Genomic DNA, 23675 nt, shown 5'->3' on the forward strand with positions numbered 1-23675 from the left:
GATGGACTAAACTGCCAAATCGTCCACGGAGGACAACTCACCGACTCGTTCGAGGTAAAGACCGGTGTTAGGCAAGGTTGCCCACTCTCACCCTTTCTCTTTCTCCTGGTGATCGACTGGATTATGAAGACGTCAACATCTGGAGGAATGCACGGGATACAGTGGACAGGCAGGATGCAGCTTGACGATTTAGACTTCGCGGATGATCTGGCTCTTCTATCACAAACGCAACAACAAATGCAGGAGAAAACGACCAGTGTAGCAGCAGCCTCAGCAGCAGTAGGTCTCAATATAAACAAAGGGAAAAGCAAGACTCTCCGATACAATACAATATGCACCAATCCAATTACACTTGACGGAGAAGCTTTGGAGGATGTGGAAATCTTTACATATCTGGGCAGCATCATTGATGAACACGGTGGATCAGATGCAGATGTGAGGGCGCGGATCGGCAAAGCAAGAGCAGCATACCTACAGCTGAAAAACGTCTGGAGCTCAAAACAATTGTCAACCAACACCAAGGTTAGAATTTTCAATACAAATGTCAAGACAGTTCTTCTGTATGGGGCAGAGACGTGGAGAACTACGAAAGCCATTATCCAGAAGATACAAGTGTTTATTAACAGCTGTCTACGCAAGATACTTCGGATCCGATGGCCAGACACTATCAGCAACAAGTTACTGTGGGAGACAACAAACCAGATTCCATCCAGCGGAGGAAGAAATCAGGAAGAAGCTCTGGAAGTGGATTGGGCACACTTTGAGGAAATCACCCAATTGTGTCACAAGACAAGCCCTCACATGGAATCCTGAAGGTCGAAGGAGAAGAGGAAGACCAAAGAACACATTACGCCGAGAAATAGAGACAGACATGAGAAGAATGAACAAGAACTGGAAAGAACTAGAAAAGAAGGCCCAGGACAGAGTGGGTTGGAGAAAGCTGGTCGGCGGCCTATGCTCCATTGGGAGTAACAGGCGTACTTCGCACTTCACTTCGCACATGAACCCCATAAAGAAAACTTCTTAGAAAACGACAAATCACTTCAATTTTCTATCTACTACATCTTGTTATAGAGCAGTGCTGCGTATTACTTTGTCAATACCCTTTCCTAACCACGGAGGCAGGTGTTCACTAACTCTTTGGCTCAGTTATCCAGTTGTGTGTCCACTATAGCTTTCTCTACAGGAGCACCTGAATTTATATTTATACACAGGTGTCAGTAAGTGATTGTGGAGATTGTTGAATTTCACTGAGATAATGAATCGATCAGAGTTAGACAGCCATTGAGAACCTAGGATAACCAGACAGCTTTTCGTCCTTGTATGGGACTCTCCAGCAGTGGACATCAATGATCTCGCCCACAGTGCTCGAACTCAGGACCTTCGGTCTCGCGCAAATGCCTAATCTCTAGACCACTGAACTGGGATCCATTGGTGATAATGTCTAACCTCAACTAATCCACAAGGATATGGCAAAGTAATTTCTTATATGCATATAGGAGTAAACTATGGTGAAGGCTTAACTGAAAACAAAACTGCTAGCTTATATATATTGTTCTAATTAATAAATAGACATGTCATTATTCGTTAAATAATTTGGTTACGACAAAAATAACTGTAAACCTTAAGTCATATGATTCTCATAACATGGTAACCCAATGACAAACCTCTTAGCATTTTATTTTATCAGTACTGGATTTCAATCTCAGTAAGAATGCCAGCATAGTCATACATATGCGTCTAGTTGATGTAGTTCAGATGAAATAAAATATGCCTAAGCTATACACTGAAATAAACTACATGTAATTTTTGTCAATAACCAGCATACTTTTTACCAAGTTCACAATACAGTTTCTAAAAATAGTTATCTGTTGACTAGTAGTATTAAAAATCATTTTTATGAAGGCTACGAATAGCTGTTTGATGAATCACTATGCACAATGAGACGAATGATATTTCTATTAAATTATCTCCGGTTATTCTAAAACTAGTATACAATTTATAAGAATTTCCTTCGAAATTTCTACAATATATTTTCTATTTTAACGTCTAGTACGTCTTACAAGGAGAAAATTAGTTGTTTATTAATCAATGTGACTCGATATGAATGGGTTGAGTACAGTATAAATGACTAAACTTGGCATGATCAGTAAGTTTCTATGATCAATCTGGTATCAATTTAAAAGGGCGTGAGCAAAAGGCTGAGTGCAAACAGACATCATAAAAAGTGACCATATTATTAAAGGTGAGTATTGAAAGGGATAATAACACTTGATGGTCTGGATTATGTTCGAATCACCTTCTGTTGTGGAAGATCATCCAACAACTTTGCTAAGACCACTGTGCCACCCTTCCAACGCATTGTTCATTTTAGGAAGACCTTCCACAACAGAGGGTCATTCAAACATATTTCACGCCATTAAAACTTTTCTTCCCCTTTCACTTCTCATTTCTAATAACCTGCGCCTCGTTTATGGTCATGCTTTTGATAGTCGCCCTCATTAATATGTGCCCTTTTTCACTCGCTCTTCTGCTGGCATCCTTATCAGTGTAAAAAAGATCAATCCCCAACTACCCATAACTATTTAAAAGATGAAAAAGCCATCATAATAATATAAACAAATACCATCAATCCATTATTTGTTATCCATTTGGATAACATTCTTGTATTCGACATAATTTATTTTTGAGATTAAATGGAAACAATGTACAAATGAGGTGTGAAATCCTATTGTTTATTCGAATACATATCCATATATATATAATTCGCAATTATATGACAATCAAGTTACGTGATATATATCTAGGAATACAAGAATTTCAAATGTGGACTTAGGTAGATGATTCAGATGAATGATTGAGTAAATAATTAATCATTTTCCTGGTTAGGCAGGATTAAATGTGAATAGCTTGAATAGTGACTATCAAAATTAAACACTCAACGATAACATGGAATAATGATAACAATATATGTCAAATGTTTGTTTAATTTTATAAACCAGCAAACGAAAGTCAACGATTTCATCGGAAGAAAACTCTTTAGCCATGATTAGAGTGTATAAAGTAACGATGTGTTTCAAAAGTCCCTTTGGTATTGTTTATTTGAATCTTCCCATTGATGTTCAGGATTGCAATTGGTCAGTCTCTTATTGGCATCTGTGCATACTATGCATATTACCTCGATATGGCCTTAATTCACAAGTATTATAAGCAAAGATGGATAGTGGCTATCAGTGGGATACAGTACGCGCGTTTAGTCCTATTTGGGACTCGTCAACTGGATGTAGCCGCATCTTAGAGTTGATATTCAATCTGAAAAATACAAACCTAGTATCTATCTGAAACCAGGATATCAATGGTTGTTTTAGTCGGTTGAAATGGAAGGTATAGTGTTCGATTCTTGGTGAAAACATCAGTTCTAGAATATAGGTACATCCAGACGACAAGTCCCAAAAGAATGAAACACATATCCTAAGTTCTACTGCTATCCACTATCCAACATTACTGAAAAACGCGTTTAAATATCGAAGAATCACCAGTTTAAAATAAATTCAATCGGTAAAAGATTCAGAAATTGCAATAATGAATTATTTCAATCATTTTCATATAACAAGCCAAGAGTAACAATACTGATCAATCCATTTTCAATGACTTAAAATCACTTAAAAATTACTATTATTGAAAACGTCTTGATAGCAAATGATAATTGTAATGAGACAAATAATCTGGCAAAAAGACCAATATTACCTCAGCTTCTGGATGATCTTTCAGTGCTTTTAATATATCATCACGTGCTAGAACAAATAATTCAGCATATCCAACAGCACGTACATCAGCAGTTCGTCTAAAACGATAAAGAAAAGAACTAAACTGTAATTATAAGAGTTTATATTGGTCGTGTGAAAGCTGAATGACATGAGTTCTGTATCAATTAAGATCTTGAGTACAAACTATTAAAAGGTTCAGAGAATAATAATTTTTAATGTTACAAGTTTCCAGGTTGTTCTCCAGCTAGTATTTATAGTAAGTAATACAGTTGGCAAGGATTAGAGGTAGTTGATATTCAGCCACCAAAGCATTTATTCGAAACCCTCATTCTAACTAATTCATTTTGGATAGTCCTACAGTATTTTACTCTGTCACAATAAACCTACATTACAAAGCTACGTACAAAGATAATTAAATTACAGATAATAAGTGAATTGTAAGTTTTACCGTAAATGAACATTTTCTAAAATCATTTCCTTTGGTTGTTCATGTAAATGGTAATAAATGGTATAAAGAAAATATTGATACGTATATATGTATCGTCTATTTGAGTCTATGTAAGAAGTATTCAAACTCCGCCTGTAGCTCCTCCGTGGGCTACTGCTGGTCCCAAGCCCGGGTAAAAGGGGAAGGTTGGGTATGGGGTTAGTGACCCCATCCCGTAGAAAACCAACTCACTAAAAAAACGCTAACCAGAAAAAAAGGTAAAGCAAGTAAGAAATATTCATCTAAGTATGAGTTGAATATTTCCACTTTCATACTTTAAAATTAGATAGAAAAACACTAATCAAAACTTGGTCTCAGCTTGTTTTGATCAATCAAGTTATGTTACTTGACAGATGTGCTTCGAATTATCACTGATTTAAATGTGTAACTTAGCTTATGAACATCTTGTAGCCAGATATTATGGATGAAAGAAAAGTTAGTTTTACTTGAATATCACTTTTAGAAAAAACTAACATCAACTACCAAAAAAAGTGCTAACTGTGAATAGTGAAAATCATCATAATAAATACTTTGGTATACATATAGTATCAAAGTATGAACCAGCAATTGTAGTAATGGTCTTCGTGGAAAGTTATTTGTCTAAGTTCAATAGGCAGCATAACTATATTTGTGGTAAAATGAGTACTACTTATATCGTTTCGTAAACATTCATTATTATTCTTATAAGAACGTTGCCATAAAGATGTGAACAAGTATCTAGTGTTAAAAACATTTTGGTAAATTTTGTATAATAGATGGACTATGACTTGTTGGAAGCTTTAAAACAAGCTCTTTATCCCATTCAAAAACAAGTCAGATGTTTGCACTTGTATTTTAAAGTTAATGTAGTTACTGTGGCTCGAGTCCAGTGTCTTTCTCTTTGAGTTCCAAAACGTTATTCATAAGCTACTGAGTCCAGATAGCGACTGACTTGTTTAACGGCTGATATCTCATCTATCGTGATAGAAAACTGTTATTTAAATTATATAACGGTGCTATTAGATTACAAAGTTTAGGACTGACGCATATAACATTTGAATTAAATACTGTAACATTTTATTTTCTAAGTAGGAAATTAGAGCGAGACATCAAAAAAAAAATGAGCAGCACTTGGTAAAACTGGAAAAAACAGCCCAGGATAAAGTTCTTTAGAGAATCCTGATCGGAAGCTTACGCTCCACGATAGGTAACAAGTGTATTTCTATCAATAATTATCTTACTAAATATTGGAAGATATTTATACAAGTAATTTAGTCAAACATACTTAAATAATAATCAGGAGGGGTTTTGTGGAGATTAAGTGGATTGGTTGGAGTTAGACATAAACACCAACGGATGCCGGCTCAGTGGTCTATCGGTTAAGTGCTCTAGCGTGAGACTGGTAGGTCCTGCGTTCGAATCTCGCGAAGCTAGGTCGTGGATGCGCACTGTTGAGGAGTCCCACAATAGAACGAAACGGCCGTCAAGCAGTGCTTCCAGGTTTTGCCTGTTGGTCTAGCTTCAATTGACCCACGCTTTCAACTACGAAAATATTTAAATAAGACATTTGAAATAAGTAGAAGAAATGAAATTGAATAATTCATATAAAATAAATTTAGCTTACCTATTTATCCCATCTAAATTTAATACTCCAATTTCACCAAAAAAATCACCTGGACCCATTGTAGAAAGAACTTCATTTTCTTCACTATTGAAAAAAACAAACAGACGTAATAAACAAAAAGGGGAGACAGTTTTTTTCTTTAAAAGTAGATTTTATTGACAATAAAATGTAACAAATACGTTTTATTGTCCGAAAATTAAAGCTTTCTAAACAGTTTTGTAAAACAAAACGTTGAATATTCTCAGTATGAGGATTTGTAATAGATCTTAAATGTTTATCTGAATTGAGAATAAGAATATTAAGATGAACTTAATAAGAAGAAAAAAGAAATTTTTCCGACTAAAATTGACAAGTCCTCTTTTCTCAGTTGCTCCAACTGTATTTACCAATTAACATGTACGTGCCAAAGTACATACATTGGAAGAACCGAGAGAAGAGTACATGTTCGCACTTCTGAGCATGTTTTGAAGAAACTGAGGCTGAGAAGGACCATGGCTCTCATCAGTGCGATAGCTCGATATTTATTTGACACCGGGTACACCATTGATATTTCTCATGCTTTCAAAATTATTAGCTGACAAAGAAGTACGGCTGCTCTCCGGGTTGCTTAAACCGGATCTATGTATTCAAGAAGAGACAGTGATAAACTTATTACTACCCTGGTTAAACAATTTTTTTTTGTTTTGGTGTTTTGGTTACTAGTTTTATTTTGGTTAAAATTTAGTTTGTATTATATTCCTCTTCCACTACCCAATTCTTAAACCACCCTTTCACTCACACATTTCCGCTCACTTGTTCCTCTTGAATTATATAAGCTCTCCAAATCCTATTCAATTATTACGTAACCCATCCTATTTCTTTCTAATTCCATCAATCCTTCATTACCTCTAAAATTATCACACATTTTATCTTATCTGTCTCTGAACTCCACTCAACTATTACACCACCCACCCTTTATGTTTCCTTGACCTTTCCTTGCATATATATATATATAGTGCGCACTGCTGAGGAGTCCCGTAATGGGACGAAACGGCCGTCCAGTGTTTCCAGGTTTTCCATGGTGGTCTAGCTTCAATTGACTCACGCTTTCAACTATAATAAAATACTAAATCTCCACAAAACCCCTTCTATAATTAATATGTAGTTATCATTGATAACCTTTTGTCATTCCAATCCTTTACATTCACTTATGTCAATTGTTCCACACTATTTATTACCCCCAATGCTGAAATTCTAATACATATTTGGTTGTAAGCAGCTGATGCGAATCCACGAAATATAATGAATTCATATTATTCTGCATCAATATTTGTTCTGGCTTTATTTAAAATGATTTAAGATTGTGAAGGCTCACAATTGATTGATCACTGGGTGGTGATCAATGTCATGTGTGTCAAGTCCTTCCTAGTGCAGATCGAATGCTATCGATCAAGTTGCAATGTGGCCACTAGTCTAAGTGGCTCGACATTGCGTGCACTACGCTAAGTTAATATGGTGGTTGGAGGTGGTCAACAGGAAACCCTGGACCCGGGTTTCTTGCTACTTGGCACTCGTTAGCAAAGTGTAACTGTAATCTTGAAGGAACTGGTGCTTCCTGGCGGATTCTATCCCGTGTCACTCAGCTTCACAGTCAGAGACGTTACCACTGAGCTATTCGGGCCGCTACCAACCTCCTGTAGAACTGAGATGTAATCACAATTGATTGATCACTGGATGATGATCAATGTCATAAGTGAGGGCTTTCTGGAACAGGTGAAAAGGTGTTAAAAATTTAATTCATAATTAAGATAATTTGTACTAAACAGTAAATCTTAAAAAAAGTGTAACATATAAGTAGTTTTGAGCGTAAAGATGAAAAAGATTAAATAGATGGTAAGATCCAAAACAGCTTTGATAAGTTATTTACATTCATTTCGAATTATTTTCACAATATGCACTAATCACAAAACAAAACCTTCAATTCATAATCTTCAGACTTTAGCTTGTTCTATGACCGTGATGTATAACACTGAATAGAAACCAATACCAATCTAACGTCTCAACGTAATGCGTGCAATATCAATTTACTCAAACCAGTGGTTATCATTTAACTTAATTAACAAAATGAAATCAGTAATAGAAGACTAGACACACCTAACATTCGTCATTAATCTTTGACCAGTAGAGTGTTGTCTAGACTATGTGATTCGATACTTATATGACATAGTTTACGATCGTATGTCAACTGCTTTACCAGCTTAAATTTTTGTCTCAATATTTGTGTTGCCAACAGGCTTTGAATAATCTCTACAAATGTTTGTACTTTATTCATTTTTGACACAGTTTGATCTTTCTTTTAAAATTTTAAAGCTTTTACTAGAAATATATTTAGTGTACTTGTTTTCGTGCAGAAGCTCTGGAATATATAGAATCTTTCACATACCTCGAAAACATTGCCAATGAACAAAGAGGATCAGATGAAGATGTAAATGCAAGGATTGGCAAAGTGAGGACAGCATTTTTACAGTTGAAGAACATATGGAACTCAAAACAACTGCCAACCAACATCAAAGTCACAATCTTCAATACGAACCTCATGACAGTTCTACTGTACGGAGCTAGAACTTCCAGAACTACTACGACCATCATCAAAAAGGCACACGTATTTACAAACGAATGTCTCAACATTCACTGGCCGTTTACTATCAGCAACAGCGTTTTATAGGAGAGAACAATCCAGCTTCCAGCTGAAGAGGATATTAGGAGAAGATGTCGGAAGTGGATAGGACGTACACTGAGGAAATCGTCAAGCTGCATCACGAAGCAAGTGTTATTTTAGAATCCTGAAGAGAACGAAGGAAGAGGAAGACCGAAGAACTAATTGCAGAGAGAACTGAAAGTAGACGTGAGAAGGATGAATAACAAGTGGAAGGAACTGGGAAGGGTTGTCCAGGACAGAGTTGGATGGAGAATGCTGGTTGTCGGCCTATGCTACACCACGAGGGATGTCAGGCGTAAGTAAGTAATTGTGGTCAAAAGAAGTCAACACGTTAAATGTAACATTAAGAGGTTGGTGGTTTTCAATATCAGTTATATTCATACTCAGTTATGACACCGGATAAAATAAGCCCGAAATTTCGATTTCTGCTTCATTTCTTTTTGTGAGAAACCTTCGTAATGTGCACTCTTATTCATTTGCCTTTTTAAATGACATCTAACCATGTTCGTAATGTATCTGATAATTAATGTATGTTTTGTTTTTATACTTGCTGTATTTGAGCATCCACTACAATGACAATCTTTCCCCAAACTGATAAAATGATCCAAATGACATTAACACCGTTGGATGCCGACTAGCTCAGTGGTCTATCGGTTAAGTGCTCTGGCGCGAGACTGGTAGGTCCTGGGTTCGAGTCTCGCGAGTGCGGGTTCGTGAATGCGCATTGCTGAGAAGTCCTACAATAGGACGAAACGGCCGTCCAGTGCTTCTGGGTTTTCCATGGTGGTCTAGCTTCAATTGACTCATGATTTCAACTATGAAAAATACTAAAATCTCCACAAAACCCCTTCTGAACTCTTATTATTGTAATCTGACTAGAAGAATTCTGAATTTTTATTTTAGCGAATTTTTCACTCTCCTCCATCATCATCATTTTATCTTCTTTCTTATAGATGAATGACTTATATTCTTATTTTGAATACATATTACTTTAATAATTTGTATTCAATGATCAGTTAATTAAAAACATAAATTTTGACCCAATTAAAAATTTTCTTTATCAGTTCCGTGGAAATAAAGATGAATAAATCTTTGTAGATTTATTCAAATGACCGATAATTTATGTTTCTATCAGTTACCCATTTTTTTAGTTTTTCATTCCTTTACTGATATCAAAACAAAGAAATTTAACAATCAAAACAATCATTATCTGACCTAAAGATTGAATACAATAGTGAATTTTAAGAAAATTAACATTCCTACATTATAGAGTTTACCTGAATATTTATGAAAGCGGGTTTTGAATGTTGAAAAACATGAAACCATTGGATTTGAACACAATGGTAATATAATTACATTTTATGAGGTTGTGGATTTACTGATGGATAATGGTTATGTTTAAATGGGATCAACTTTTATTAACGCCTTGATATATATATATACCTACGCCTCTTATCTCTCATGGAGGATTACGGGACAACCACCAGCATCCCTAATCCGACTCTGACCTGGGCAACCCTTTCCAGTTGTTTCCAGTTGCTATTTATCCTATTCATGTCTGCTTCCAATTCTGGACGCAGTGTGTTCTTTGACCTTACTCTTTTCTGTATATATATATATATATATATATATATATATAACAAATTCTACATAAGATCACAATATAACTTAGACTAAACAGTGAAATCATGTGCATTGTTGAATTTAAAACACTCTATAATATTCAGTATTATTCCTTTTGATTGAGTGACAGTTTGTGTACGATATAAAAAAATCAATAATATTTGGTTTCAGCAAGAATAAATACGGAGAAGTTAAGGTTATTCATCTAGGAAATTGAATCGAACAATAATCGTAATTTATCGAAATGGCTTTGGTTTGCATATTTATTTATTTATGTAAACACATAAATATTGGTACAAGGTAGCACCACACACATATGCGCCATACAAATCTCATTTGATTTGTGTGAGGGCTGTGATACTGCCCAGGTGCCCAAACCGAAGCAGGTGGTTTTCTTAGGGGGCCACACCCGGAGCCTTCACTCAGGATACTGGAGCCTATGTGCACCATTGGTTTGGAATCAGGGCTTTCCAACTCCCTTAGGCGGATTCTCCATATCCATTGACCCGTTTAAAGCATCAGACATTCACTTTTTGTCCTCTCAATTTCGTAAAAAACAGTAATGCCACGAGAAGACAGTGAGTTGGACGTCCCTGTCAGAGGCTATATACGCATGGCCATGTGAAAGCATTTCGAGAGGAAGAGCAGACTCTCTCCACTCTCGGCCATACCAGGGCATTTGGTACGTGCATAAACATCTTGACAACATCTTGACACCGGGTACCCATTACTTCACAAACGTTATCTTAAATGTTTTAGATTACCAGAAGTACGTAATGGATTTCAACTAGGTTTATGCAAAAGGAATAAATTAGATTAAAAAAATCATATCCTAGTAAACAAACTTTTAATCTTGTGTAAAATCTCTTTAAATATATACTTATCAAGACTATTCCATTAATTAAATCATATTTTGCCCATTCTTTTTAAAAAAACGCCATGTGATTATAAATAAAAACTCACAACTATATATAGCAAGTCTGTAGGGATTTTTTGGTTGGCGTTTTTTTAACGAGGATCGGCAAAGCAAGAGCAGTATATTTACAACTGAGGAACATCTGGAACTCAAAACAATCGTCAACCAACACCAAGATCAGAATTTTCAATACAAATGTCAAGACAGTTCTACTGTTTGGGGCGAAGACGTGGAGAACTACGAAAGCCATCATCCAGAAGATACAAGTGTTTGTCAACAGCTGTCTACGCAGTAAACTTCGAATCCGCTGGCCAGACACTGTCAGCAATAAGCTACTGTGGGAGACAACAAACCAGATTCCAGTTGAGGAAGAAATCAGAAGAAGCTCTGGAAGTGGATAGGACACACTTTGAGGAAATCACCCAACTACGTCACAAGACAAGCCCTCACATGGAATCCTGAAGGTCAAAGGAGAAGAGGAAGATCAAAGAACATATTACGCCGACAAATGGAGACAGACATAAGAAGAATGAGCAAAAACTGGATAAAACTAGAAAGGGAGGCTCAGGACAGAGTGGGTTGGAGAATGCTGGTTGGCATTCAATGCTTCATAGGAGGTAACAGGCGTAAGTAAGTAAGTAAGGGATCTTTTGAAACGTTCAATGAAATTTCATGAACCTAAATATCAACATAAACTATCAATTTCTCTTCTAAACATTCAACAAAACATAAACCAATTCGATTATTGTCATTAATTAACACGAACATACTAGGCAACAAAAATAAATAGCAAAACAAATAATTTCATATAAATTATGAACAAAGTAGTTGAATGAAATAAAATCACTTTTTTTACCTGAGTACTTCAAGTACACCATCGGCAATAATAAATATTTCACGTGCTATTTCACCTTTACGACAAATTAAATCACCAGGGGTTAAAACTAATGGACGCATTTTTAAAACAATATCATGTAAAAATTCTGGTCTACATTCATGAAATATTGTCACCTTGTAAGAGAATATATATTGAAAAAATACAAAAAAAATGTAATTAAACATGTATTCGTGAAGAGAAAAATAATTTCATAGTACTTATAAATTCAAAGATGTACATGAGTCTATCTAAGCTAGACCACCATCGAAAACCTGGAAGCACTAGATGGCCGTTTTATTCTAGTATGGGACTCATCAGCAGTGCGCATTCGCGATCTTGAATGAAGGACTCGAACCAAGGACTTTCGGTCTCGTACATCAACACTTAACCTCTAGACTTCTGAACTGACATCCAACGGTGTTATTGTCTGCCTCTAATCGACCAATGATCTTACTAAGACCTTTATTCATTGTTTGAAGCCGATAACTGTCCCCATCCCAGACAGATTGAACTCCACTAGTAACGGCTTCTCACTAGAACTTAAGGAAATCCATCTTGAAACGAAACGGTTATCCAGTGAAAATTTAAAGCATGAACTTCAGTATTTTATGGGATCAACTATAGACATTGTTCAATCTCAATCACTTGATGATTTAGTGGTATCAGTACTTAGTAACTACGCAAACAGGATTGAATCTCCAATTAAAAGCAGGCTAAGGAGGTGGCATCATAATATAGTACTGGGTTTTTAATAGCCTTATTGATGATATTTAAATATTATGAGAATATAAATATATATATCAAATTATTGAATTCCATAATTAAGTAATGACAATGAAGAAGTGAAATACTATTAACAAGGTAAAATCAATTACCTTTTTCAATGTTTCCAAATTTACATTAAGTGCAAGTTCTGTTTTTAATTTATCCGGTAACATTCCCAATGAATTAATATCTTGACCACCACGTCCACTTCCTCTGATAAATGAAAAGTTATAACATGGATACAATGTGTTTTATAATGTCTATTAAAAAAGAAACTATATCCATATTAAATGGGTATGAAACAGTTAACAATAACAGCACTTTATAAACTCATCAGAATTACACATAGTTTCGAGTATATCTCCGTCGACATGTTCAGTTTCGTTCTATGATTATTTTGTAACACACAAAAAGCGAATGCCCGGTGCTTTAACCGGGTTGATGGACACAGAAAGTACACCTAGGGGAGTTGGAAAACCCTGATTCCAAACCAATGGTGCACATGGGCTCCATTATCCTGAGGAAACAAATGGTGCATGAATCAATCGTTGGTCACCGGCTACCATGGGACTACATCTCCTCACCATGCTCCCCTGCCTTGTGGATCAGATCTTTAGGTCAAAGGCTCCGGGTGTGGCCCCCTAAGAAAACCACTTGCTTCAGTCTGGGCACCTGGGCAGTATCACAGCCCTCATACAAATCAAATGAGATTTGTGCGGCGCATATATATCTGGTGCTCCTTTGTACCAATATTTATATGTTTAAATAAATAAATTGTAACACAAGAATTTCTTAAACCTATCTGATGAATAACTTGAAGACTGATTTTCATACTGTCCTGTTTATTCTTAGGTAATTTAAAATGATAATATTTCTATATCTTTAAACCTCTATATTAGATATGACCAAGTTTTTCCAGCAGTTAGGGACTCAGTAACTAAGTAAAACGTTAAAGACATTTGATTAAATGTTATGGTATACTACAGCACTTAAATTGAATAAATGTTTAACGAACCAGAAAATAATGTCTACATATATTGCAACTTTAAAAATTGTTACATCCCGAAGAGAATTATAAATGGTAACTTTGAGAGTTATTTATAGAACAATATGATACATCTATTTTCATTGTATGATTGTTAAGTAACTAAACGATTCATATTCATGTTCCTCTTATTATGAGCTTTATTTTGACTTATGAATTATCATTATACGATTTACCATTCTTGAGTTGTTCAGTCTATCAATTACTGTCGCCGACATTCACAGCTACATTTGACCAAAGCTTGTACAAATGTTATTTTCTATTTTATGATACGATATGGTCTGTCTGGTTGGTATATAAACCCAGTATGTTTAAAATAATTGATTGATATTGCAGAGGTGTTCTGGACTTAACTGACTGAGCTAGGCAGAAAGCAGGACCGATAGGTACTCTAAGCAGCTAGTACAGGTTTTATGTGTCATTGGTCCTATCGATAGTTCACTGCTCTCTAATTAGTGGAATCATCACGTCATATATTAATCGGGCCACAAACCCACAAAAATAAGTAAGAATATTACAATAAACATGGAGTTTTTGACGTGAATAGTAAATTTCTTATGCTGGGATCCGGTTCACTTGTTGTAAATTAAATAAAACTCAAGTAAAGAAACCTATTCATATGGCCAAAGAGTATTTACCCTTGATAGCCTATTTAAAGCCCTGAATAGTTCTTTAATATCTTCTCTACACTGCTAAAGTGGATTATATGTAAAGTATTGACTCATAACTAGTCAATCATAATGTAGTTTACACAGATCAATAGCGTCTAACACAGACAACTAAATATCTTCAGAAATATAAATTTCTGCTTCAGATAAGTCGACATATACGGAGGAATGTGATAAACATTAAAGATATTCTTGATTATGCACTAATTCACATGTAGTACGCTCATGTTGTTGATTACATATCATATAAAATCTATATATGAAGTAGAAAGCGTTCCTTGTAATCTGACTTTCACACCAAGTCATACTCTGTGTGATTGCACAACAGACATATGTTTATCAATAATAAAGAGTAGTTATCTTACATTTGATTTGTTTTGGCCTGTAGTATGCTTTCCCAACTCATAAACCTCAACCTATGAACCGTAGGTTTGGATCTTATCCTTGTTTACATTACTATCATTATCCTTATGTATATCAGTATCAGTCAGAAGACTAGAACTATATCAACTTACTTTGATCAGACTACAGATTACAAAATTTTTTAAAATTTCAACAAACTCACTTTGACCAAGCATAATCATACCAGCGAAGAATTCGATTCTGCAGATCTTTATTCACTGAATTTTCACGCATATAACTTTTGGCATTATCCTATATTTAGAATAGGAATAACATTAGGTGAAATTTTAAAATAAGACTAAGGTAATTAATATCAAATCACACCCCTATAAATAATTTAACTGTTTGATACTCGTTTGACTGAGCGCAAATTTTTTTTATGTACAAGGAGATAATGGTTATTGTCGAAAGGTAAAAGTTGAACAATTAGGGTTACTGAGGGACGACTTATTTATTGGATTGTAGCCTATCTATCAAAGAGAGGGTGTGTCTGTCAGTATTGTTTTCTAATCTTAATTAATTTAGGTTTCGTCAGTGTTCTACAAAGGCGTTGTATATAAGAAACACTATGGAGATTGAATCATACAAAGACTGAAATGTTTTGGATACAAAGTACGTCTATTCTAATTAGATATTTTATGAAAGGTATTTTGGTTGATAACTTCAAGGTTTGATCACTCTAATTATATTAAATAAAGCAAGATTTCATATATCATTGTATTTGTATTTAGTGACATCATAAGAATGAAAATAGCCCATAAAAAGAGAACATGATGTAACGTTTTGAGTATAAAATAATAGTTGAAATCATGAGTCATTTGAAGCTAGACCACCATGACTAACCTGGAAGCACTGGAGTGCCATTTCGTCCTATTGTGGTACTCAGCACTGCAAGTTCACGATCCGGCTTCGCGAGTTTCGAACCCAGGACCCGTCAGTTTCGCGCGCGAGCGCTTAACCTCTAGATCACTGAGCTAGTAGGCATCCAACGGTGTTAAAGTCTAGCTTCAACCAATCCACAAATTTGAGCAACCGTCCACCATTGTCTTCAGAGAGTTAATATCTCACAACAGACCCGGTTGAACTCCACTGGTCACTGCGCGAGACTGATAGATGCTGTGTCCGAATCTTACAAGGCAGGATTGTGGATGCCCACTGCTGAGGAGTCCCACAATAGGACGAAACGGCCGTCCAGTGCTTCTGAGTTTTCCATGGTGGTCTACCTTCAACTGATTCATGATCTCAACTATAAAATTACTAAAATCTCCACCAAACCGCTTCTGAAAATAATGATACATTAATACTGATATAATCGTACAAATTAATTTCTTTAAATGCTTTATCTAAATAATAATCAGAGAGTGAAATTGGATAGTTAAGCGCTTCTATGCTATTTTAATAAACGAGAACACAAGTGGGAACAATCGAATGTATTTGAATACAAAATTACAGAACATCTTAGTAAAATCTAAGAACCATACAGTAAATACTTAATTTGCAAAATATCAATCAATTATTTCAGACTTCACTGTCTCTTCATTTTCACATCAATCATTTACCGTTCTCGTTCTCTTTCCTTTGATCTTCTTAACCTTCTACCTCCAGGTATTTCACTTTCGATTGATGATACATACTACTTATATTTATTGACATCAGTAACACACACCACACTATGAACACGAACACCTTGACTTAATTTCTAAAATTTTCGGGCTTTATTCCCAAAAACTTATACATGCAACCTTGACGAAAGCTGTTTTTTTTTACTAGATTCAGAAGTGTCTAACTTAGTATCACAATAAGTAATGTTACCAGTAAACTATTCAGGTTTTGACTAATTACGAATTAAAAGAGCAATTTTTTTATTCAACTACACCATAATCAACTAAATAATATGTTTATATTTTTAAATGTGCTATAAGAAGTATTGGTAGGTTCTTTCCTAAGTTTTTAGATTAAAAATGTTTCTATTATAATAATTCATAACAACAGTCTAAGTTTATATTTACTTAGTATTGTTTGTTTGGATCTTCCCATTGATGTTTTAGGACTGAAACTGGTCAGTCTCTAACTCGCATATGTGCATACTTTGAGTATTGCCTCGATATAGTCTAAATTCACAAGCATGGTAAGCAAAGATGGATAGTGGCTAGCAGTGGAATCCAGGACGCGCGTTTCGTCCTATGCTTACCAGTTTAAGTTTATTATTATTATCATTATTACTGGCTTTATTCAATACAGAATTATCAGCACAAAGTAATTCATCAAGTTTCCATTTGTTACTTCTTGATCGACCCTTGCAATAAATATTGAGTGGTCACCAGTTATATGTTAGCAGTTCAGGAATCGATATGTGAATAATATATATACTTTTCGATGCATATTGCCAGTAATCACAATGTCTCTGATTGGACTTTTTGTGTAACTTGTATTGCGAAATGTCGTAAGCTTTTCACAAATGCATTTGAATAGGTTATGAAACGAATAATCATAATGATGTGTTAAAACAAACAAGAAAACAGATAAATTATTGAAATATCCAGATGGCGGAAACAGGTAGCCCGGATATTTAAACAGGTCGACTTAATGATCATTACACATAGAATTTCTATTTTTATTGCTCATATAAACGTTATACTTATTTTCCATTCATGTATATTGTATAAAATATCAATAACAATACAAAGAGCATGGGGATTTCTAATATTTTATAGATTCTCATCATTCACTTACAAATGTAAACAGAGTGTATTGATTCTATGAAAGGATTATATAATGTCCTATACTTAAACTTAATTGAAATAATTACTATCATTGTTATCAATATAGTCAAAATCCAGGGAGCATATTTCACAAACCGTTAAAAAGGAGTGTAAAAAAAGTGTTTTATTTAGTCGAAACATCAATATTCCAAATTTTTCGGAATTGTTTTTTTCACAATTTTGAAAAAGTACATCAGTGAAACTTAAATAATTAAACAAGATGATTATTAAATGTCAGATTAAACTATAATGAAAAAAATATAAGAACTTTCGTTTAAATTAGAGCGAATAGTTTCATAGTATTTGGGTGCCGAATTGATGTAAGATATTAAATAGGAATAATATATTGGATGACCTATTCAGTATACAATAAACTGGAGAACCATATACCTATTTATATTCGATAATTTTGATGTTTGATTATAATTCCTTGAAAAAGCTTGGACCAGATTGCTAAGCGAAACATTGGATTTACTTCAAATTCACTTCACTGAGATTTTACAAATATACATTATTCCTATTTAATGTCTATAATGAAAAAATAAATGAAATTGATTGAATTAATATGATCATAGAAAATTGATCAGGAACATCTTGTGATCTTACAAGTTAAATTTCATATCAGCTTCAAGAAAGTGTATTAAAATTATGCTTCCTCATTTACTGGTCACTACTAGAGAAGATTATGAGACGTTAATCATTAAATATTTCAAGACTGTATTATTAAATAGTTTATGTTATATTATTTGACTTGCCAAGATGCCATTTTAATGTATAACGTGATAATACCCACAAATTGGAGAGCAGTGATTTTATCAATCAGATCAATTACACATAAAACCCGTGTGATCAGTCTAGAGCACTTGTTGTTCCTGTTATCCGCCTAGCCCAGCCAGTTAAGTCCAGAACACCAATAACAGCCTCTGCAATATGAATCATTATTCTCAAACACACTGGGTTTATATATCAAACAAACTGACCATATCGTACCATAAAATAGAAAATAACATTTGTACAAGATTTGGTCAAATGTGGCTGTAAATAGGGGGAACAGTAATTAATAGCCTGGGGATAACTCAAGAATGGTAAATCGTATAGTAATAGTTCATGGGTCAAAATAAAGCTTATAATAAGAAGGATACGAATATGAATAGTTAAGTTACTTAACAATTATACAATAATTCAAAAATGAACAATATTTGAGCGAACAATTGTTTTCAATAACTTCATCATCAGGCTCTACAGTTATAAGTCCATAATTATTGTGATATTATACAAAGGCCAAGATGTGGTATGTATTAATGAATTTGACAATGTTATATGTTAAAAATGGTAAACGTTTGCATCTGTTACGACATAATATATACTTTAAAATTGTGTTATTTGTAAATTAGAAAGGTCATTTAATAAAGGTCAAAGTGATTTGTAATCAAGTGTCTAGTCACAATCGATTTAATAGTAATTTCGAAAAAATGAAAATGCAAAAAATTGTGTGAATAAAGTGCATAGTAGGAGAATTTCATCTTGTCAAGTGAGATAATAATGATAAATAGTAATAGTAATAATAATAAGATTGTTGTGTGAATATAATATGTAATAAAAGGGGATGTTATCAAGATAATTACGATAAAGGAATTAGGAATGATGGATGTGAAGATTAAGATAGAGGTGATCAACAAAGAAGAAAAAAAAAAGGGGGAGGTTTATAATATTTAGTTTAGGAAACCGGTGATCCAGTCGTAGGCCAAGGTAAACATAGTGGCTGGATATACTTTTTTTGGATGCATAAATTTGGTTTTCTAGAGTTGATCCAGATGGCTTCGGCTATGTAAAGTAATCGTAATCTAGCTCTTTGAGGTAGAGTTTTCGGAACTTGATATAAAACAGAGAAGGCTTCTTCTATTTTGATATGATGTTCACTGTCTACCAAGTGAGAAAGGATGGCGCTGTTAATGGTTTTAGTGACTCCTTTTCCCAACCATGCTGGTACATGTTCACGAATACGCAAGGATACAATAGGAAATATACGTATCGTATTGGTCCATAAATAGTCCTCAAAAGTTACCATTCATCATTCTCCTCGGGATATAACAGTTTGAAACGTCTTTATATAATATATTATTTTATTAGATCAACATAAAGCCACATCAATACATCAACAAATAATAAGATTAATAAGCTTATAGATCTCTGATTGTTCTAAAGAACAATTGACATATATTTATATGGGTAAGGTAATTTTCACCTTCTCTTTTTATAATTAAAATTTTTTTTAATCATAATTAAAGTCATCTCCTTTAATCTTAATTAATCTCCTCCCAATTTTGATTAAAAAAAAAATATTTTTTCATTATAATATTTTATTATTATCCGTTCAGTGCTCCCAGGTTTTACATGGAGGGGGGGTGGTCTAGCTTCAATGGACTCATGATTTCAACTATGAAAATATTTTATTATGATTAAATAAATTATACAACAACAACAACACGAAGAAGAAGAAGAAGAAAACAAACAACCAAGAGTAATGAACCAATCTATTTTATTGACCTACATTCTAAGCTCTTATTTCTTTCTGATAAACAAAGGTATAGGGTATGAGATGTAGTTATAGTATAGTGAACGACAACACAAATGAGAACAATCGAATATATTTGAATAAAAAATTACAGAATGTCTTATTGAAACTTAATAACCAGATAGTGAATATTTCATTTGGAAAATTGTCTCAGATTTCTTTTTTTTTCCTACATTTCCATACCAATTGCTTTTTATGTTTCTGTTCTGTCCTCTTTCGGTTTTCTCGACCTTTTGCTATCAGATATCCTATTCCTTACTAGTGTTATATACTACTTATGTTGACATACGTAGCATACAGTGTAGTGAGCAAAAACACTAGTTGGTGACAATCGAATGTATTTAAGCACAAATTACAGACTATCTCACTAAATTTTGATAACCATACAGCAAACAGTTAATTTACAAAATAACAATCAATTGTCTCAATCTTCACTGTTTCTTCTACAAATATCAATCCATCTTCTCTAATTCCACTGTTCATGCATTTTCCTACCAATTGAGCTTCATTTCAGTTCTTTCTTTATCAGTCCTCTGCCAAAATACATTCTATGCCTGACTATCGCCATATACTACTTATATGGATATAAGTAGACCATACTACAACACCACAATCATATTTCAAAATAATTTGAAATTTTTTTTTAGTTTATTATTCATTAAATTAATAAACAAAATTTAAACATAAAACATGATATCAAAGTGTTAGTGTAATTCGTCTAATTGACATTCTATTCAAATTTGCTTACAAACAATATTATTATTAAATAAAATATTGTAACATTGATAATGAACTTTTATTTGAATATGGGTTAATTAGAATAAATGAGGTTGGTTGTTATTAACATCTACAAGCTTAAAGGGAGAGAGATTGTTAAACTTTCATAGTTTTAACCATGCACTGATCATAGATAGATCACCAAAGAAAGTCGGAAAACTTTAAACAGTTGTATGGTCTTAGTATGAACCTCCTCAGAAGTGTGCCTTCACTATCACATAACAGGGGATCTAACTAAGAATCTTCAGTCTATAGACTACTGAGTTTGTATCCAGTGGCGTTCATTTCTAAACTTAGCTGGTTTGCGACATTGCAACACTATCTTTTATGAACGGGAGAAGGTAAAAATTATCACATCTAACATTGGCAACGTCTATCGGTCACTACTCTCTAGAACTCCAGGAACACAATATTAAAACCATTCATTAGTGGCGATATTATTATGGCTAACAATTTTTGTCACAGTAAGTTAAGTGACCGTAGTTTAAACCACTAACTTTTTATTCAAGAATTCAATTTAGCCCTTGCTTCATGATGAAGTTTGATGATTTCCAAAATGTGTGTTCCATCCTCTTCCATCGTCTTTTCCTAATTTCCTCCTCAGCTGGAAGCTAGATTACTCTCCTTTATAGTAGGCTGATGCTAATGGTATTCGGCCATTGGATATTCAGTATCCTGCGTAGACAATTATTTATAAGTAATTGAACCTTTTTAATGATGGTTGTAATAGTTCTCCACTTTTCAGCTCTGTACAGTAGAAGATTTTGACTTTGATATCGGTTAATAGTTGTTTTGAGTTCTATATGTTCCTGAATTGAAAGAATGCTGCCCTTGCTTTGCCGATCCTCATATTTACATCTTCATCGGATCCTCCTTGTTCATAGGTGATGCTGTTCAGGTACGTGAAAGATTCCACATCTTCTAGAGCTTCTCCATCATGTGTGATAGCGTTGGTGGTCTCTATGTAGTATTTGAGGATCTTGTTTTATCTTTTATGTATGTTGAGGCCTACTGGTGCAAAGGCTAAAGCTATACCAGTTGTCTTGACCTTCCTTTGGTAATGTGTATGGGATAAAAGAGTCAGGTCATCCGCGAAGTTCAGATCGTCTGGTTGCATTCAACATATCCATTTTATTGCGTACTTCCCGTCAGATGTTGAAGTCTTCATAATCCAGTCAAATATCAAAAGAAAGAGAAAAGGAGAGGATAGGCTGTCTTGTATGATATCAGTCCTCACTTGGAATGCGTCTTTGATCTGTCTTCTATGAACCAATTTGCAGGGTAGTCCTCCGTGTTAATTGCGTATGATGTTGACGATTTTCTCTGGTACTCACTTCACAGTGTTGAAGAAGATTCCATGCTGTTCTATCCACACTGTCAAACGACCTCTTTTAGTGAAGGAGGTTGATGTATAGTGACGAATTCCACTCAACTGATTGTTCAACTATGATCCGAAGTGTGGCGATTAAGTGTGTGCACAACCGATCATTACGAAATCTGACCTGTTGATGTCGAATCTAAGTGTCTAATGAGTCTTTCATCCGGTTCAGCAACATTCTGTTGAAATCGTTTCTTGTAACCGATATTAGTGTGATTCTTCTATAGTTCTCACATTTGCTCCAATCTCCTTTCTTTGATATCTTGATGTGATATCCTTCTTTGTGGCACTTATTCTTCCCCCTGAATCCTCCTGAATAGAGCGTGGAGCATGCTTGTTGTTACTTCTATGTGTAACTTCAGAGCTTCAGCTGGTATATTGTCAGGTCCTGACGCTTTCCTACTCTTGGTTTTTCTGATTGCCTTGTTGATATCCTCGACCGTTGGTGGGGTGACACTTATAGGAAGATCTGTGTGTGCTGCTTCGATGTCTGGTGGATTCAATGGAGCTGGTCTATTCAAGAGTTCCTCAAAGTGTTTTATCCATCTGTTCCACTGTTATGTGCTGTTCCGTTGTATTATTTAAATATGGATTAATTTTGATTTGGTTACTTATTCTCTGCAGAAGTAGCTTACACTGAGTCACGAAATGTCAAAGAATATCATTTTTCCACTCATTAGGATCTTACAAATATATTATTTATTTTGGTTAGCGTCGTTTTAACAAGCTTTTTCTACGAGATAGGGTTGCTGACCCCATACCCCAACTTGTGACTGACATTAACTCCAGAATAGTTACAGGCGGATGAGACAGCTGTTCAGTGCCTCCTGGTTCGTGTCGTAAACTATGAGAATACTCATAAACTTAATGTTTTGGTAAAATAATTGAATGGATATCCCAAAAATTTGAAAAGGATACAATTAGTCAAAAATGTTTAATCGACAAAAAAATTGGTGTCATCCACTTAGGTGCTCTACCCAAAACTTGTGCGTTTTTCAACATACAGGTATTGGGATACATGTTTTCGCCTTTCCATTTGTTCTGACTGAATAATTATGTATATTAACCAACTTGTATACTCAAAGGCTGATAAAAATACCTTAAGACTTATCACGAAGATAGTTTTTTTGTCAATCTTGAATGTTGAATTATTTTCATCCTTTTATGTTACTTGATAAAGTACAATTCATTTGTACTGACATTTGTGAATTAAATATATCTTTTTTTCATAGTTGAAAGCGTGAATCAATTGAAGCTAGACCACCATGGAAAACGAAACGGTCGTCCAGTGCTTCCAGGTTTTCCATGGGGGTCTAGCTTCAATTGACTCAC

General features: G+C 34.4%; 1 protein-coding gene across 1 annotated transcript in view; it reads right to left on the reverse strand.

Moving 5' to 3' along the window:
- Nucleotides 1–23675, reverse strand: part of Smp_152500 (putative cyclic-nucleotide-gated cation channel) — a gene marked incomplete at both ends in the record, with an annotated part of 32632 nt that overhangs the window by 7447 nt on the left and 1510 nt on the right. Inside the window, 5 exons of the mRNA XM_018797258.1 lie at nt 3748–3844; nt 5858–5941; nt 11951–12105; nt 12847–12943; nt 15015–15103. Of these exons, the coding sequence (XP_018652318.1) occupies nt 3748–3844; nt 5858–5941; nt 11951–12105; nt 12847–12943; nt 15015–15103 (522 nt within the window). The remainder of the gene's footprint in view (nt 1–3747; nt 3845–5857; nt 5942–11950; nt 12106–12846; nt 12944–15014; nt 15104–23675) is intronic.

The sequence above is a fragment of the Schistosoma mansoni genome, chromosome 4 (genome assembly GCF_000237925.1).
Source record: "Schistosoma mansoni strain Puerto Rico chromosome 4, complete genome".
Lineage (NCBI taxonomy): Eukaryota > Metazoa > Platyhelminthes > Trematoda > Strigeidida > Schistosomatidae > Schistosoma > Schistosoma mansoni.